Source organism: Odontesthes bonariensis, chromosome 17 (genome assembly GCF_027942865.1).
Source record: "Odontesthes bonariensis isolate fOdoBon6 chromosome 17, fOdoBon6.hap1, whole genome shotgun sequence".
Taxonomy (NCBI): Eukaryota; Metazoa; Chordata; class Actinopteri; order Atheriniformes; family Atherinopsidae; genus Odontesthes; species Odontesthes bonariensis.
The window spans coordinates 26,654,478-26,674,240 of NC_134522.1; the positions used below are offsets into that span (position 1 = coordinate 26,654,478).

The 19,763-nt window shown below is 42.8% G+C and overlaps 1 protein-coding gene across 5 annotated transcripts in view; it reads left to right on the forward strand.

The window, feature by feature from the left end:
• The first annotated feature begins 10,754 nt into the window (after positions 1–10,754).
• fgfr3 (fibroblast growth factor receptor 3) overlaps positions 10,755–19,763 on the forward strand; it is a 66,591-nt gene continuing 57,582 nt past the window's right edge. For all 5 annotated transcript variants that reach the window (XM_075448445.1, XM_075448444.1, XM_075448446.1 and 2 more), the window contains exons 1-2: positions 10,755–11,220; positions 16,408–16,633. In XM_075448445.1, coding sequence (XP_075304560.1) covers positions 16,486–16,633 — 148 coding nt within the window. In that variant the 5' untranslated portion in view covers positions 10,755–11,220; positions 16,408–16,485. The remainder of the gene's footprint in view (positions 11,221–16,407; positions 16,634–19,763) is intronic.

Here is a 19,763-nt window from a genome sequence, read left to right on the forward strand (position 1 = left end):
TGTGTCTGTGTCATCAACAGACTGGCTGATGAAGAGGCACAGGCACCAGCAAAGCCCATAGTGCAAGTGTTCTTATCATAGTTTGCAGCACCATTGTATTTTTAAAAAATAATACTTGAAAGGAGAAATTAAAGAAGGGGGGGAGTGAGGGGAGAGAAAAGAAGAAAGCTTGAAAAGAGACAAACATCCAAAAAATCAGATAAGCAACTGTTGCATCTGTGGAGAGAAAATAAAACACTGCAGCCTTGCACAGGATCGTCAGGAGCACCTGCAGAAACATAAATGGAGAGAAACACACAACAAACAAACAGCAACATCACCAGCATCAAGTATATGAGAAAAAAGTTACGTAGTTACTGATTATTATTATTATTATAAGCCACAAAGTCACATTGTAACAGTGGAGTGAGCATGTGAATGAATGAATGCTTGAGCATGTCTGTGTCAAATATATGCCAAAGGTTTCACATGAATTGTGTGTAGTAATAGGGTAAGGGGACCACAACCACACCCTGCCCAGAGATTAGGAGCAGACAGGAAAGGCCCCCTGACCCGGGTAACCAGTAACCCCCATCAGGTAAGGAAGAGAGAAACCATGCAGCCCATGCTCTGCTGTCCGCTTCATCCAAGCAGACAGTAGAAGAAACCCCCGGGTTGGGCGCCTACTGCAATGGAGTGAAGGATCCAGGGAACCAGGGGTGACGGGCTAGCACCATCCGATCAGCGTGAACCGAGCACGGGACCAAGAGCCCCAAATGCACAAGGACCACACCTCTACTTGGCAGAGGCCCACCCACCCAAAAGGACCGTGCCACCACAGACCTCCGCCCCCAGCGAGCCAGCAATGGCCCCGCCGTCCAAGGCAAACTCGGGAACCCAGACCCGCCCACCAGCAAGGGTAGCAGGGAGGAGCGGGAGGGGATGAGTTTGAGACGTTATGCAGCCGAGCTGTTCCACAGCACCTCAAAAGCCCAGTGTGACAGGGGCCTGACATCTAGTTTAACAAAATCTGTCTGAAGTCTAAATCAATGATTAATGGAGCATATCTGTCTTTATCTAATTATGTAACTTATGTATCGAAATTGTATTCTCTTCCAAACCGTTGCTTGGCTAAAGACTTTAAATGGCACAGTAACCAACACTGTGCTGCATTTCTTTTTGGGGGAAAGCCTTAGCCTTAAACTTTCACTTGTTATTCAAAAAGCCATCCAATTCTTTTTTTAAACTAATGACTGAGCAAATGTTTTAGGTCAAACTTTCTGACACGACTGAAGTTTTACTCTAAAAACATGATGATCCAGGGGGGCCTGAGTGATTTACTCTTGCTTCAAATGTTTTTTTCTGAACAACCACACAAAAAGCTCAGTCAAACTGTCAAATGTGTTTCTTCCTATTCACCAACAAACTATCCTCAGTCTCTCACATCACAGCCACACCTCATCGTGTGCCTTCCACAGTGTGAAATTGTCTCGCAACTCTGTAGTCTTCAGCAGAGCTGTCATGGGAGCAACAGTCCTAAACAAGGGGACTAGCTCAACCTCTTTACCATCACCCCTATACAACCTCCATCACTGAGGCCATTAAACCCAGTGGGAGACAATACAAACTATGACACTGTAGAGCCTCAGTGTTGAGTTCACTTCATCTTGTGCTTCATATATGCTGGTCTCATTTTGTCTCACAGTTGTTGGTTACAAGGGACTTCACCAACTGTTTTATCAGCTTGCTCCCTGTGTTCCGGAGTTTTGTTGTACAACTTATTTGCTTGCAAATGAGCCCATGAAGTTATGCTCACAGTACATTTGAGATTGTTCCCCTCACCATAGAATACTGACGTGGCATTTGTAAATTATATACCCATATAACCATTTCAGTTGGTATATTGACTTGTTGCTATATTCTACAGTATATATAGAATTTTTATATGAAGAAATGTAAATGTAAATGTAAATGCCCTTTACAGACAGTCCTAACGATGTCCCAAAGTGCTTTACAGCAGGTAATAAATAAAGAGAAGAATAAGTAAAAACAAATAAAAACAATAAAAGAACAGTGAAAGCAATAAAATACAACAAAATCAAATAAGATAAAATAAGATAAAAGTGTCATTATACTACTGGGTATTAAAAGCAATCCTAAATAAGTAGGTTTTTAGCCTAGATTTGAAGAGGCCCAGATCAGAAATAAGACAGAAATCTTGAAAATGACTTCACTGGAAAGGCAAAAATAACTTGTTAAAATCAGATTACAACAAAATTAGCTTTTGCGAAACATTTGAATGAACTCAGACCGCAATGCTTTGCACTTCTCTCACCCATGTCTTGTTTTGTTGACATGAAAAAAAGTAGATTAAACCATAGCAACTACCTCATAAAAGAACAAATTATTTCTGCAATTAACTTATCAACACCAAGAGTTTTTTGTTAACCTTCTGTAACTCTAAAAGATAACACCAGTAATTTCAACAATTGTTAAAAAAAAAAAAGCGACATATTTACATTCAAGTGGCGAAGTCCAGTTGCTTGTAAAAAAATTAATAGACTGTTCTGATCGTGATAGAAGAAAATTTTGGTAATGCTGTAATGGAGCCACTGAATCTGGAGTTTGGATGACTGAATTGGTCAACAAAACATTGGATTTCATTAAAAGGGATCACTTTTATTTTCAAATTCAATGTGATGGACGTTTCTGTTAATTACGAGTACAAGAGAACCATCCAACACTAAACGATTTACCTGCATATTTAGTATTGAAATGACAAATGGCCTTTTGCCTTATGCATTATGTCATTTGCTGTTGCTGCTGTGATGGTAAACTTTGACACAGTGGGAGTGAGGTTTCATCGTGACACATTTTTTTTGTTTATTATTCCACAGTGACTTTTTTATAGTTTATCTCAGGCTTATCTCTTGTTGGTTGTATGTTTTTATGGAGCCCTCACCTGAGTAAAAAAAAATCTAGAGCAGTAGGGTTTCTTAAGGTTTTTATTTGAATATTTATCTCAAATAAAATAATTCTAAAATAACTTACAAATAAGTTATTATCTCTATAGCTTTATGCAACTTTTGGGTCACAACCTTTTTATTAATGGACAAATGCATAACTTTTGGCTCACACATGTCAGCATCAGCTTTATGAGGCAATAACTGATTGTGAGGTGGAAGAGACTGAGAGACTCAATGTTGAGTCTTGGAGGAAACTATTCATGTTTAACTTGGAGCCCTGACCTCACAGTCCATTTCAAAGTGGGACTGGTGTGCCTTTGTTTTGCATTATGTCCTGTGTGAAAGTACAGAGGCAGAATGGGTTGAGGTTGGGGTTAGGGTCCATCAGTGGTGAGCCTCTAAGATTTCACATATTAGAATATATCTAGTCCTCAACTGGCCTTATATTCAGGTAAATACAACCTCATATAAACAATAACACATGACATTTTACACCATAAAAAAGTTAACATGCAGAAGTAGTGTGAGGAAAACTAAATCCACGTCTATAAAAGCAGGAGTGTTGGCAGTTTGGTGGTCTGAAGCATTCAGGTGTGTGATAACTAGGGATGGGAATTGTTAAGAATTTAGCAATTCCGGTTCCATTATCGATATTGCCTATCGATTTGGTTCCTTATCGGTTCTCTTATCGATTCTTATTTCAGTTATATATATGTACAAATTGCTTTGTTTGCACTAACACTTTAATTTCAAGTATGCACCAACATTAACATTTTATCTATTTTCGCCTCTGTCATTTTACTTTTCCCTGCCTCGATGAAAGGGATAGCTACAGGTATGCAGGAGCCCGCCTCTGATCCTGCCTCTGAGCCTGCCTCACTCTTGCAGTCCTCGTCAACTAAATGTTAATATCAGATGGAAATTATTGTGCAAAGTAATTGCATGATATGCAATTGCTACCCCCTTTGAGGTGATCAAAGCTATGCACGTGTTGCAAGTGGCCCTAGTTTTGTCCTTTTTGGTGAAATATAACCAAACTTTGGAGAGCTTCTGCCTCGACTCCATGTTGAAAACATTCTGAGCCAAAATACGAAGCGTGCACATGACGTCATCGCACAAATGCGTCAGACGTTAGCAGAACTTATAAACGGGATCGTTAGGCAGGCGGATTAACGATTCCACGGAATTGAACTACTGGGAGCCAGCTCGATTCGAGAACAGGTTCCCGATCCCCAGTAATAACACAAGTGTTGCTGTCAATCAGTCTTATTAGGATTATGAGGCCATTTCCAAACTATTTGGTGTCCATCATTGTACTGTGAAGATATTATTCACAGGTGGTAAACATTCAAGTTGTTTGACAAAACCCCCAAACCCCACCAAGTTTGAGACATGAAATACTCAGAGAAACTGGGGAAAAAAAAGACTAAGAGCTACAGCTCAGACTCTACAGGCCTCAGCATGTTAAAGTTTACAACATCACACTTACAAAGTTACATTTGAACAACCCACAAGACTAATGGAACACTGTCCTTTGGACAGACCAGACCAATGTAGCGATGTTTAGTCATGATGCACAACACCACATTTGGAGAAAACCAAACAAAGCATATCAGCACAAACACCACATATCAACTACCAAGCACAGTGGTGGTGATTTGGGCTTGTTCTGCAGCCACAGGACCTGGACACCTTGCAGTCATTGAATTGACCATAAACTTTTCTGTATACCAGTATTCCAGGGTCAAATGTGAGGGCATCTGCCTGATTGCTAGTTTAGCAGAAATTGGGTCATGGAACAGAACATGATCCCTCGCAGACTAGCCAATCTACAACACAGTGACTGAAAAAATCAATTAAGATGTTGCAATGGTCCAGACTTCAATCCAATTGAAATGCTGTAGTGTGACCTGAAAAGAGCTTTCATAAAAGAATGACATTAAACCTCTATGAGCTGAAGCAACATTGGAAAGAAGAGGGGATCAAAATTTCTCCATAACAATGTGAGAAACTGATAACATCATACAGAAAAAGGATTACTTCAAGTTACTGCAGCCATAAGTGTCTCTAGAACCTGCTGAATCATAGTTTTTTTTTCACACACTGCTTCTGCATTTTTGGCTTATTTTTTGTCATATGTTGTTATTCAATTTTAATAGCTGGTAAGGACTAGATGATTTATTTTTCAATTTTTGTCCCGATAAGAAAAACCTTTACATTGAAAGAGGGTGTACTTTCTTACTGCCATTACTGCATGTTGCACAGGCTTTAAGTAATCTTTTCAAAACAATATTTCATTGTCCTTTTCAACTTTGGTTCCAAACCACAGACCAGTATTAGTACACGACCTGTAAAAGTCGAATAGTGTCAGCTGGCCACTGCATGTCACTGACTGAATCGCCAGTTATTTCAATGAAAAGTATTTTGGACCCCCACTCTGTGTATTATCTCATTTGAATTACTTTTATTGACCCGAAAAGCCTCACAGAAAGAACTGAAAATAAAGTGTATCTACAAAAAAAAAGTAGCAACATTGATTTTCTTTTTTTATTAGATGAAGCTCTGGTTCTCATGGTGTCTCTGGTGACTCATCAGAGGGGGTCCAACACCCTTGATGGGAGCCACTGGTATACAGTATGTTTGTGTGTGACAGCAACAGTTTCTTTCTGGCAAGTGAGTGACTGAGTTCAGCAGTGCAGAGCAGAGAGTGTGAAGTGGCCTCAGTGATCAGAAACCTTCCTTTGTGCTGCATCTTTGTCCGGCCAGAATCTATCCAGTTAATGATTAGCCCTGCTGCTTTTGTCCCCCTCAGTTCAAGTCAATTGGCAGTTGCCCACACAAGCAGTGTACAGCGATCCCAAAGAGAAAACATTCTATGCTACCGGCTCCTTGGGGTTATCAGTGAAAAAATGTGCCATGATAACATCAACCAAAGAAACATTTGCTGGACCAAGAGGGATCTATTGAAGTTTTCACCTTTTTTTCTGGATGTTCCAGTCTTGGCTAATCAATCCAAACTCTGAGGTCTCTCTTGTTGTTGTTTAATTTTTAACTCAGTTTTAAATTAAAAGGCTTCACCTTTCATCTCCTGTTGATCTCCTCCCTGGGGGGCAGGGAGAAGAGGAATGTCAGGGGAGGGGATGGTTTTGGTTGTGTGTGTGTTTGAACGCGTGTGTTTGTGTGTGCTGGGAGAGTTCATTAGAAGTTAGGGTGTTGTCGGGGTGCTGGGAGGAGTTTTGTTTTTCCTATTAAGATGAGCAGTTGTGGTGGTTTGCGTGTGAGCGTGTGTGTCTGTGTGTGTGAATGTCTGAAGGGGTCATTTGGTCAGTTGGCCCATCAGTACTCGAGATGTCTGAGTGAGCATTCTCACCATCTGTATGACCTCTCCTCCTGACCGACTAGCTTTTGTTCCCAAGCTAACCTCCCTCCCACTAACGTCTCTCACACAGCACTGTAGTCCAAAGGGTCACTCAGCCCAGCCTTCATCATCAATCTGCACGCCTCTTCTTCTCTTACTTTAATGGAGGCTCTTTTTCACTGTTGGATTTTCCCTGATTTTGGGCATAAATGCAGTGTCACTTAAAGTGAAAAAAACATAAAAAAGTGTGCACTTAAAGCTAAATTCTCATACAAAAGGTAAAGAGGTTATCAATTACAGCAGCCAGCAATAACATATGCATAGGTGCCACTTTGTTTACCAGGAATTTGATCTTTACAACAGTGAACCAAACTGTGCAAAAGTAAAAGTAAAATGTTTCAAATAAAAAATTTTATCCGTATCTAATCAAATAAATTTAGGATCTGTGAGTATCAGATAAAGGATAAAGTGTGGTCTTAGGGAATCGCTGTAGAACTGCATATACCGTGTCTACATTTTTATGGGCTGTTATGACAGAATTTTAAAAACCTTGACACAGTCATGAGAGCTGCCTGCATTCCTGCCACACCTACCCTGGTCCCCACTGAGACAGGCACCTCTGAGGTGCTTTGCAGACATCTTGAAACAGTGAAAATTATGATCACTTGGCTACCGCTTCCACAGAGGCACAGTGACTTGGGTAGTCTGTCTGTCCATGGAATTGTGCAAGCCGTTTTTCTAAATGGGATATTTCAAAAACTTCCACCTGAATTTAAGGACAGACTCGCAAGATTCTGAAGGCAAAAGGTCAAAGATCACAAGTTCTTAGCACAGACTGTAGATAAAAAATGGATGCAGCCACCATGACGTCACCCGCTGGTTTGTGGACGACCATTTTGACACTTCATATTTTGCTTTCATTCATCACAGCTTGGATTTTTTTAAGCCAGAGGTGGCCATTTTGGAAGTATGTTACGGGAGCCAACTCGCTAGTTAATGCAAATACTGGCTTAATTAGCCGTCAGTAAACATTAAGAGTGATATTAATGCTAGATGCTTCAGTTAGGGTGTATTATACACATTCGCAAAAAATGTCAAAAAACAGAAAAATCTCACTTAAAATAGAAGCCTGAGGAAAAATTAACATTTAGGGGGAAAAAGAGGATCTCAGATGAAGCCCTTCTATAATGAGTTCTCTTTTCACACCAGATGAATTAATTCATCTCTTATTTACAGTCTATGATTCTGAGCCATAACTCATCATTAAACAAAACTAAAGCACAATCATGAAATTATTTGAGACAAATGTCTCACAGTATAAGATGATGAGGACATTTTTACATGGAATACTATCAGAAAGTGTGTTTTAATGACACTTAAAATGAAACAAATTCGTGTTTTTCTGATCAAAACCTAAATTTTAAAATGCTTGTTAACATGTTAGTCTGACCATAGGATTATGGTCGTATGGATATACGTAAAAATTGACTAATACTCTTAGATAATGCGGTTGGGGTTCAAATCCCTCCTGCTTGTATATGCTCAATTGGACTCATATAGAAACAACTAAAGCATGTTTGATGGACTGAACGGAAATTTGCTTGCACTACTTACACATGTTGAGTTCATATTTGTTAAAAGATTTATTGTTGTTGGTTCAAAACTAATCTGTAGGATGAATAACACACACTTCCATCTAATTACATTAAGTACATTATGCCTTTCTGAACACCACTGGTATTAATTGGTAAAATGTAATTTGATTATAAATGTAACCTCCTCAATGGATTTATTTTCTTTAGGAAGGGAGTACAGTGATTGATGGCGCCCACCCTTTCCTGCCATGGTATCACTGTAGAAACACAGCAAGAAGTTCAATTCATTTCAATTCATTTTAACTTTATTTATATGGTGCCAAATCACAACAAACGTCTCAAGGCACTTAAAAAAAAAACACTCCCAATTCAAGCCAATTACAATCCAATACATCGTGAAGCAATCAAAATTCATACAAAGTTAATTAGAAATTAAATTGCCTAGCTAAGGAAACCAATAGATTGCACCGAAACTTCTCTTTGATCCAATCCCCCCATCTTGAACGTGCACGAGGCAAATGAAAAAACTCCCTTTTAACAGGAAAAAACCACTGGCAGAACCAGAGTCAGGGAGGGCGGCCATCTGCCTCGATCGGCTGGGGGTTGAGAGGACAAGAAGGAGGGAAGAACAAGCACCATAACACCAACCCAGGGATACCTGCGGAGAAAGAGCAACACAAGTTAATGACAACAGTAACGTCATGTGTACATGGAGAGTAAAACAGAGCAGAGTGAGGAGAGGTGCATCATGCGAGGTCCTCCAGCAGTCTAGCAGCTTAACTATGGGATGTTTCAGGGTCACCTGAGCCATCCCTAACTAGCTTTATCAAAAAGGAAAGTTTCGAGCCTAATCGTGAAGGTAGAGAGTCCTGCCAGTTTGGGTTTAGGAAGCAGACACCCAAGTTCATCGAGGAAAGCAACATCCATAATTGTAACTGTAATGTAACACAGTCTCTTAATTTCATTGCCATATACTTAAGCAAACAGATGTTATAGTTGCATTTGTGAATCAATTGAAATAACGAATAATAAAAGGTCTATCTACTTTATTATACGGGTGCATTGCTTGTCTTTTTCCAAGTTATGATGTGTTGACACAGATGGTCACAAATCATGGAGGAGCAGCCCATCTCTCCCTGACCAACATGGATGACAGCAGCACACTCCTCAAGCCTCTTTACAGTCACTTAGCAGAGGCCTGCTCCGCTTTATGGTGTCATAAAGTTGCCTTCTCAAAACACAGTTTATGAGATGACAGTAATTAGCGTGTTGTTTAAAGTCGGGTGCTATCACCTCTGTCTTGATAGCAGCAATTAGCCCAATGGCCACAGTGCGTGGCAGATTAAATGGGTGTTAATGGTAATTTGGTCTTGGCCCAGCACACTTTGTGTTTGAACTGTCAAATATCGGTGCTGGCTGGTAGCAGTGCTCCAATGACTGACAGGCAATTGTGACTGAAAGTAAATGAAGTTATATGAGTAGCTGATAGAAATGCAACTGTATAGGCAACAATAAAGCAAATAAAGGGAAGATCTTAAGCAGTGTGACCCAACACTGTAGGACAAAGGTTAATTATAATAATTGACTAACGGGTCACCTTTGACCAGAGATAAATGAACTATTCAAAGCACAACGTCATGAGTTACCATTTTCCTGTAGGCTATACATCTGTGCGTACAGAAAGCACTAAACTATTTACAGAGAGTGTTCCATCTTTGCTGAAGTGAAATCTTTGGTCAGTAGAGTATCCAGCAGATTGGGGTTACTGCGCTGAAACTGAATCTGACAGTCATATTTCGGCACTCCACAGACCTTCCACAGCTCCCTCGCGGCTCTCATGTGGCATCTGAACCCCACGAGCCCTCCAGACTTCACTTTAGGCTCAGGCGGCAGCTCTTGGTTCTGAACCTTGAGTTTGTTTTTGTTTTTTCCCTTATTTTTTTTTTAATGAAAGAAAATGAGAGTGGGAGGCGCGTGGACCATCACTTAAGTCACTCCGTCGCTTTGCTGCCATCAGCGGACCCCGGAGACTCTTCGGGGGGGGGCGGCGACGAAATCGGATAGCCCCGCTCTTTCTCTCCGCTGGTACCCATCCCGCAGCCCGAAGGAGGCGAGGGGCAGCGCGGGCCGAATAGAGCACGAGCAGCGTCAATACCCGCAACACACAAGCGGACACGAGCGTGGCGACTCGGCCTTCAAAACAAAAGCATAATCTATTTTTGCCTTGCAGGGTGGAACACTTCAGGGGACTCACCTGACCTGTTTTTACTCACTGAGCTATTCAATATATTATTATTATTATTATTATATTTAATTGAGATCTTATTGATGTTTTCATTATTTCGCCACGATTTTGACAAGTGTCGGTGGTTTGAAAATGCATCAATCCACAAACGACTGTGGAACAGATTAACACCTTAAAACGTGAGGCAGTTAATATGGTAATAACATGATAATGGCTAATAGACAGTCTGCTGCTTATTTAGAAAATAAACACAATTAAAAATCTTTTTTTTATATATGATACATGTGAAATGAAGGTCCCAAATAAGGCTTAAACATCTAAAATGTCTCACAAAATATTAGCATGAATAGCTACAAACCAGACGTTCAAAGCAGAATAATAACTTTTACTGAACCAAAGGTTTCTGTCTTCTGACGTGAAGTCACAATTTGTAGTCGGAGTGTTTTTTTTTTTTTTTTTTTCGTTTCCCTCAGCCTTTCCTACGCACTCCAAAAGCATTGCGTCACTGGTTCGGCGCTAAACATTTATTCTGAAAGTAGCACGCGGAAGTCCTCGGGCTTTTCAGCCAGGCTGACTTCACGACAGCACCTGGCATATCCTACTTCACTCGCTGCCGTCGGAGAAGAGCCACCAGACCGAGTTGGGTGATCCTTGAAACACACAACAGGCATTGGACGCCGGAGAGAGGAAACGAGGAGCCACGTTCACCGCGTGTCGTCATTCACACCGCTCCACTCTGCTCCGCGCGGGACAGGATGAGCGCGTTTTGGAGGTTCGGACACTTTGGACTGTGTGGACAGCGGCGCGCAGCGCAGAGCGGGATTTAGTGGAGAAGTCACATTTGGCAGCGGCGGAGCCCAAGCCGGAGACTCTCGTCGTGAGGAGGATTTCAGATTTTTTTTTTCTTTTACCCCTCTGCTGTCGCCAAACTGCTCCCGAAGCGTTTGGACGTCAGGATTTTAAAGTGTGGATTTTTGTGAAGTTTAAAGGAGAATAAAGGCTGGTTTTCTTCCAATGAAAGCTTGGTGACATTTGGAATCTCAAAGCTGGTTTTTCTGTCAAAACGGAATACTTTAGGTAAGAATGATTATTATTATTATTATTATTATTATTTTAAAAGCAGTCTCGCAGCGTCGGAGACATAAGAGACGGTTCCACTTCCTTGTAGATCTGACAGGTTCCAGCGTCACAGCGTTAAGTGGCTCAGGCGCGTTAGAGTTTTGTGTGAAACTTGCAGCTGCAGGTCCAGGACCCGCGCCGCTGCTGCGCCTCAGCACAGGTGGCGCGGAGGCTCCGCCGTTCCCGATCTGTGCGCACTTGGTGAATCCTGCCCGTCGCGGCCCGTGCGCGCAAACATGTCCAGGGTTTGGATCCAGAGTCAATTTTCCATCAACGCGAGTAAACGCGGTCTGCGCGCTGTGTGTGGCGGGTGATGAATTTACGCACAATCTCGCACATTTGGGATGACTGAGTCTTTACTTCTTTTAGGTTACGAATCAACTTCATAGAAGAATATAGTGTCCAAATTAAGAGTCATTCTCAGCACCTCGTCCCGGGCAGTTTTAAGATAACTTAACTTCATCTTCCTGAGAAACCCTGGGATGAAGGGAAACGCGTGCGCATTACGTACGTTTATGTCTGTCAGGATATTTGTTTTGTTTTGTTTTTTGTTCAACTTTACATGCGTGTAAAACGGAGTTTGCTTCTATTCACGGTAAATCAGACGTATCTGTCTGTATTCCATTATCACAATTGTAAAATCCTCCCATTCTCTGCTCGTCAGCGCGAGCCCTTTCCTCGCCTCGCTGCCGCTGACGTCTTCCCGGACACGGAGCTGAAATCTGAATTGCTCATCAGCCCCTCTCACCCCCCCAACGCTTCTGATCATCTGAAGTTTCTCCAGAAAGCAGCTTTTTTTTCTCCTTCTTCCTCCCTTTGAATGAACGAAGCGCGCGGTTCTCTCCCCTCAGCAGCAGATCAGTCATCCCCTCTTCAAACGCACATGCGCCTCAATGGGATTCAGATGGTGATTTTGGCCACTCAGCTCAGCTTTGAGAATCCCAGCACGTCAAATCTAAACCGGGGGAAAAATTAGCGGATTATCTCGTTCTGTGAGAGAGAAGGGCTGACATGAGATTTGGGACTCACGGGGTATTGGATTAACCTATTAAAAAAAAAAAGAAAAAAGAACCGCAGCTGTTAAACAAGCGTGCATGATAATAGTTGAACTAATGCTGTGCATTAATTGTATCTACCGACCCGAGAAATGATGCTTGCCGGTTCTCACTCAGCCTCAGTCGCATTTCGGTTGAGAATGAGGCTGTGGTTGCCTCTTTTCAGGATCGAAATTGGCTTGAGACCAATCGCTCAGCTTTTAGTTTTTACCGTCTTCTTTTTCTTCTTCTGGTTTCTAAAAAGCTCACAAAGGGAGAATTCCCTTTAACCTCTTTAATGTGAGAGGAAAAGCTGATCTCTGTCATGCATACGTTCTAAAGCCCGATCCAAACAACACAATGTGTGGCAGCATTGACTTCAGCTGATTTTTTCTGTTGATTTAGAATAAACCTCGGCTCCTCACCTGGGAACTTTCCAGCTTCATTTCAAAGCATATTTTATTCCTGAAGAATTCTATATTCCTACATCAGCTCTGTTGAATCCAATGACTTTTCCTTGTATCATGATATCTCTATAAGGACTTAAATGTTTCCAAGGCAGGTAACACTGGGCCTTATTAAGATTTATAGCATTTTAATTGTCTATACTCTATAGTCTTTGCAATAAAGTCTGACAGAGACTTTTACGTGCACATGCTTTTCATGTAGCGTAATCCTCAGTGTGCCTCTAAAAGGTCTGCCTCCTGCTGAGGACAAATGTGTGGTGTTGTGGACACATAACGGAACGCAGCGCATCTGACTGTCAGCCCGAGGTGAGGCGAGTGAGTCCAGTACTTCTCCCTCGGAGTGGCGCTGCACCTCTGACAGCTTTGAGTACAAAGCCCTCTCTGCCCCTCAGCTGATCAATATCTCCCCTCACCTGAGGCTGCGTTTGACTGAGTGCTCCCAAGAGAGGCTGCCCGTGGGATGATTGCAGGGAGGAGTGTTGTAGGGGACAAGACGGGGAGACAAAGGGTGGGTGCATAAAAGAGAGAAATGTGAAAGAAAATAGCGAAAGAAGAAACGTTAAAAAGGATCTCGTTGTGCGGCTTCTGGTTGCACTTTCACTCTCCCAAAAACCTGTAATCCCCCTTTGCCAAAATGACAACATGGATCCACCTCTGGCTGTTGGTTCTCCAGCTTAATAATTAAAGCTTGCTGGCACTCCGCAGAGGTGTGACTAGCATGTGGCCGCGTTGCATTGATCCTCACTAAGGGGAGAGGGATGACAGGGATTTGAACCCTGCTGGAGTTTTTACAATGTGAAAACAGTCCTGCATGAATAATATTCATGTATTATTCACTGGTGTGGTTGTGTTTCCCTTTCATGCTTTAAGGAAATATTAACATAGGAGAAAAAAAAAATCTTTTGAGCCTTTGAACTTCTGGAGAAGATCGAGATCCTGCTCTTCTGCATTTTAGGGGCTGGTTAGTGATGTGTTATGCTGAAGTCTTGAGCCACCCCTCATTTCTTTATAACTTTGCCAGGAAAAATGGCAATTTGTGTGCAAACATCAGTGGAAACACAGTAAATAAGTCAAAACCAGTGTCTTTACGATTCTAATGAGTTCTAAAGTCAATATTTGGTATGAGCACCTTTATTGTCTTTATTGTCTAAGAGAGTTCTTTTTCGACGAGCTTTCTGTCCTTTCTTTAAGGAGTCTTCAGGAATAGTTCTCCAGGCTTCTTGAAGGACATCCCAGAGCTCTTCTTTGCATGTGGGCTGCCTTTTGTTCCGTTCTCTGTCAACATTGAGCTCCGGGCTCTGGGGAGGATTCATCCCTCCGTCAGACCTGTTGCCATTGATTTTCAGTCCAGTTCTTGAGTCATTTGGCACAGCTCAGCCTTTTCTCCCTGTTTCCCTTCCTTTAGAAAGGCTTCTTGACAGCCACCCTTCCATGGAGCACATTTCTGATGAGGCTTGGGCCAACAGCTGATGGATCAGCTGAAGGTCCAGATGCATCTCTCAGCTCCTGTGTCAGGTCTTTGCTGGATTTTTTTCCTCTTTCTTAATGACATCACTTTCAGATGCTGTTCATCTGCTGTAGATCTCTTTTTTTTGGGCCTCAAACTTCTTTGTTAGTCCTCCACTTGTCCCGTTTTGTCTCAAGTTGTGTAAAGTTTTCATCTTCTAGCTGTTCATGTTAGCAAAACTGTGCTATTTTTGTATTTTTTGATTAATTCAGCTAAAGAAACGTGAACAAAGGATGTGTCTTTGTGGCGGGCTGCTGGTAACAAAGTGTCCAAAGATACTATTTGAAAAATGTCTGGGGGGGGGGGACTGGAAATGAGTGAAAGAGCAGCAATGTCAAAAGAACAATCTCCAGAAAGCCTGGAGAACTATTGCTCAAGACCACTTTCAAAGATTACAAGACAGTCTGGCTGCTTGGAAGCTACATATAAGGAAATGCGGGGGGGTGCAAAGACTTTTGCCCAGTACTATAATTTGAATTTTTCACTCAGTGTGTAAGAAGAACTGACAATGAAGCTACCATTTAGTCAAGCATGGGCTTAATTTACCGACCGCTCTTCCACACTGATCATTTATCTCCATTTAACCCATCAGTCATGTGTCAGCTCTCGGCTCCTCCTCAGTTTCAGGATTCACTTTGTCTAAACTACCACCCGACACCAGATTAGTCGGTTCGTTAGTGTGTTCCACTTTCTTCTCGCGTGGCGTCCGAGACTGTCCTGCCTCCTTGTCTAAACAGATGCTCTTTGACGAGAACCAACTTTTTGACCCTCGTCAGTTCTGTTGTTGTGATTTTTTTTTCTCCTTTTTTCTTTTTTTTGGGGGGGAAAACGTGCATGTTTCTGCGCCTGCCAGAGAAAACACAAAAGTTGCGATTCAGAGGGTCCTGCAATTATTGCCTGGAGAATTCAGGCGTTATCGTGCTGTATAAACAAAGCGCAGCGGCGGGTGGGTAGGCGTGCTGGGCTGCAAGAGGGTGAGGATGAGAGGAGAAGAAGAGCTCCCCTCAGCACATATAGATGACATTAAAGGCTGCGGAGGCATGAAAGGTGCAGTGTTTAGATTAGGACAGTGTGTGTGCCTTTAGTCGGTGTTTCCAGTGCTGAAAAACCGATAAGGCACAAATGAAAGCCTTGCAGTTTGTGTCGAGCAAGGAATGGGTTGCGGGTCCTCCGGGGGAAGAAAAACACCGCTGTTAAGACAACACAACCGTTCTCTTGACTGTGCGTCTGTGTGCAGCCCAGTCAAACGGCAGCGTATGTGCTCACCAGACGTGTCTTTTTGTCACAACAGACGCCTCGCAGTCAAGGATTTTCTGAGGAGTCTGACAGTGGTAGTAAGAGTGTGTGTGTTTGTGCTTTGCTTCTCTATGCGCCTCACTCAGAGCTTTCTCTGTGAAGCTCAGTGCACTCCAGTTTCTTCCCGCTCAGGCGTTCACAGGGCAGAGCGCTCCATCATCTTTCCCCATAGCTGCCATGCCTCTTCTGCCCATTGATAGCTGCTGGCTTTGTTGAGCAACTCCATCCATCCATCCATTTTCTATACCTGCTGAACAAACTCCACACAGAAAGGCCCCAGCTGGGAGTTGAACTTGGAACCCTCTGGCTGTGAGGCGACAGTGCTAACCACCACACCACCGTGCAGCCCTTGTTGAGCAACTCGTACTTAATCATACTAAATCATGCAGAAGAATTTCTCAAGCAGAGGAGAGTCCCGTGGAAGGAATGGCGGGTTTGGAATAACACGACTCGTCTCTCATCAGTTAATTCTGCTGCTGCAAAGTAATTGATAACTTAATGAATTTGTATTGTGGGCTTGGGATTTGATGCACGGGCCTTTTTCTGAGCTGTCTCTCTCTCAGAGTCTATGTGTGCCCATCGAAACCATCAGGTGCTCTGAGAGAGTTTCTGAGAAAACCTACGGAGAGGGATTTCCACCCTAATGCTTGGAAATCTGTTCGGAATGTCGTGTGAACTTATGGGAGCATGCGTGCAGACCCCAAAGCTTTTCTTCATTTATTCTCTGCTTTATTTCAGACTGATGTAGATTTCTTTTCTCGTTGCCTTTTATCTCATGATGAACTGCCACTTTCCTTCTTCTTCTTCTTCAGCTCTAATTGTTATGTTTGTTGTTTTGCAGGTCAGCAGCGGGGATTTGTTGGACGGTTTCTTGCGGCGTCTGTGGCCGCCGTTCTGCTGGACGGCATGCAGATGGAGTATGTTGCGTGAGTTGGAGTCGGGCCTCGCTGCTCTGCGTCTCGCCTCTCCGTCCAGAGGAATGACGGCTCTCTGGTGCTCACTCTGGCTTTCTCTCCTCCTGCCTCTCTGCGTCGCTCCGGCCCGGCTGCCCACCGCTCAGCCCACAGGTAGGAAACATCATCAAAGCTGAGCATATTTGGATTACTCTGCGCCTTAGAGCTCTGTGCAAAAGCCTTGAGCCACCCCTCATTTCTTTATCTTTTGCCAGGAAAATGACAAGTAGGTGCTGCATTTTTGTTGTGTCCAAACATAAGTGAAATAAAGTATATGATAAAAAAAAAAGTTTGTAGAATTCTAACAGGCTTGAAAGTCAATATTTGGTCTGAGCACCTTTATTCTCCAACACAGCCTGAACCCTCTTAAATCATTTTCTTGTCATTTCTTTAAGTATTCTTCTGGAATACTGGTGTCATTTAGCATACCACAGCCTTTTCTCCCTGTTTCCCTTCCTTAAGAATGCTTCAAGATAGCCAGCCTCCCATGGAGACCATTTCTGATTTTAGGGTTTTTAAGGACGCACTGTACATCACGCTGAGAAATATTCCAAGTTTTCAGCTGCCAGCTTTTGTTTTTGCAAAAAAATGCCATTTTATGTGTGACAAACTGTGTTATCTTTGGTATTTTTCATAAACTAAACTAAAGACACATCTTTGTGATGTGTGTCGATGTGTCTGGTAGCAACAAAGTGCCTAAAGATACATTTTAAAATGTCTGTTATGTGCAGACACAGCGCTGGTTCATCCCTTGAGTTAGGTGCCTTTTGTGCTTAAATGATTCGTAGCTCCATTGGTGGCCAATGTCCAAAGAGAAACTTATAAAGACCTTCAGAAAACCTGGAGAACCATAGCTCAAGACGACATTGAATGATTACAAGACAGCCTGGCTCCATGGAAGCCAAATATAAAGCAGTTAGATGTGACTTTTGCACAGTACTGTACACACTGCTGACAACACTGAACATTTTTGGTAAATGTCCACTCAGATTTTGTGTCATTGATGTAAAAAAGGCGATAAAACACATGCAGTCATATTAAGGATCGCACATCAGTCATTGGTGCTGAAATTATGAGGTCATTGACTGATTCATTAATTCCCACGACAGCAAACAAACAAAGTGGATGAAGCTGTTTCCTTTCATCGTGGATTGAGCATCTTTTAGTTCTGGACTGCTACAAAAAGCAGCGCTGACACGCAGCACAACACTGCTTTTCACACTCAGGATGAAAAGGATCCTGAAATGACAGCATTCAGGTGATTTGCTTCCCTTCATCGGTTGCGTCATGTTCCATACGGGTGACGTCTGCTTAGAACTGCGCTCGGTTTTCTGTGTGTTCATCGCTTCAAATGAAAGCTCTCATAAGACGTTTATTGTTTATATAAATGTAGTCTTTTTCTTTGTCTTTTTTTTTCACAAGGAGGATTTAATTGGACTCCTTTTGCTTGGCTGAGCTTAGCGCGATTTTCCCACTTTGTTCTCGAGGTGGAGACAAACCCAGAGATCAATCCAAAGTAAACGTCGACTGTGTTTGCTTTAATCTCTCCATATTGTGCAAAAAAAACTAAACACAGCAGACTAATCTTTTTCTGAGGCGTTAGCCAAGAGTTGTTTTTTTTTCTTCCCTCTTCCCTCCGTATTATTTTTTCTTTTTATGTGAGAGTTATATAAAAGGAGTCTTTGACACACTTTGCGCGCTGCAGTTCATTGGGAAAGACGAGGAGCCGTGTGCTTTATGGAGAGGGCCCAGGTGTCTTAAGCAAGCCGAGATATGGTCATGTGTTTACGGGACATGTTGGGGCTACTTTCCAAATAATTGAGCACGGAGCAAGGATGTGGATTTTAAAACCTGCATGTTTTCATTGCATGCTTATGTTTGTGAAGCATCACAGTATGAGAAACTCAATGAACACAGCTTTGGAAGGACATGAGGAATTCCATCACTTCACGGAGGCTTGCATTTTGAGAGGCTGAGCTGACAGTGAGTTAATTCCACTCCTCGCAGCCAGAAAATTCCCACACCTCTCGTGTAAAACCCCCAACGATACTGTAGACGTTTTGTTATCCCGTACGCCTGATTGCCTTCCCTGCTGGGAGCCATCACAGCCTATCACGCTTGACATCATCCACAAAGCTGAGTGTGTTTTTTTTTGTTTTCTCAAGCCCCTCTTGGTGGCCGGTGTTCACGCTGGGATCTTTGCATACCTGCAGCCAAACGCGGCCGGCGCACATGGCTCTGCAGTGGATACTCTTTCAAGTTGCTGTTATCTGCTGTGTTAGGGTGTGATGATCCATTTGAAGTGAAATGGAAAGTTATGCTGATAACCGGTGCAGCCATGCTAGTGTCTGAACACTCACTGTTTCTCATTTCTGCTGAGAAGCCTCTCGGTTGGAGGACACACATCATCTAGAAGTTCCCGCTTTGGTGTCCTGCAGATAGTGAAGCTGATGGTTTTATGTGCCCAAGCAGCTTTTTATTTGCTTTTCTCATTTACAGAGCTTTATGGGAGAATTGGACAGATGTTGCATTATGGCCTGAGTCTTAAATATCTGACTGAGGCAGCCACTTAATGATTTTTTTTTGTCACGACCTTCAGCTGCTGCATTATCAGCTTGTATGCAGTTGGGCAGTTTTCTAGATGATATGGAGATAAAGTACGCAGGAACTCCCACACGCAGCCATGTCTGTGCCTGGTTGGCATGTCCGGCCTGCACCTCGTCTCCCCCGCGGCCCTCTGGCCTCCAGCAGGGTTCCCCACGTCCACAGATGGATGAGCAGTGGGGGTAAAATGACTGTCGTTTACTGGCAGATGGCACGATTTCCCCTCAGCCGCCGCAGCTCCGAGCTGCAAACTCGCCACTTAGGTTTGTGTTTTCTGTTTGTGACACTGTGTTACTGTATGTGTGTGTGTGCAGTGGGGGTGGATTAATGTGTACAGGTGTGTCAGGGTCAGTAATCAGCAGGCGCTGAGGACTGAAATGTCCTTGAAAGTTTAGAGCAGGCCTGCAAATGTTAATTTAAAGTTGTGCAAGTGGGATAATTGCTTACAATAATTCCAAACTGTCGATATGTCTTTACTGAGCTGAGGCTTATTGGTGCGTGGATGTGACCGGTGATCCCTGTGGGCCACTCTGCCATAGGGTACGTTTTGAGCAAGAATAAAACGGCTCTTGTGGAAGGAAAACAGCTATTTTTAGACAGAAAGCAGTCGAGTTCGCTTTGAACGATGAAAAACTTTCAA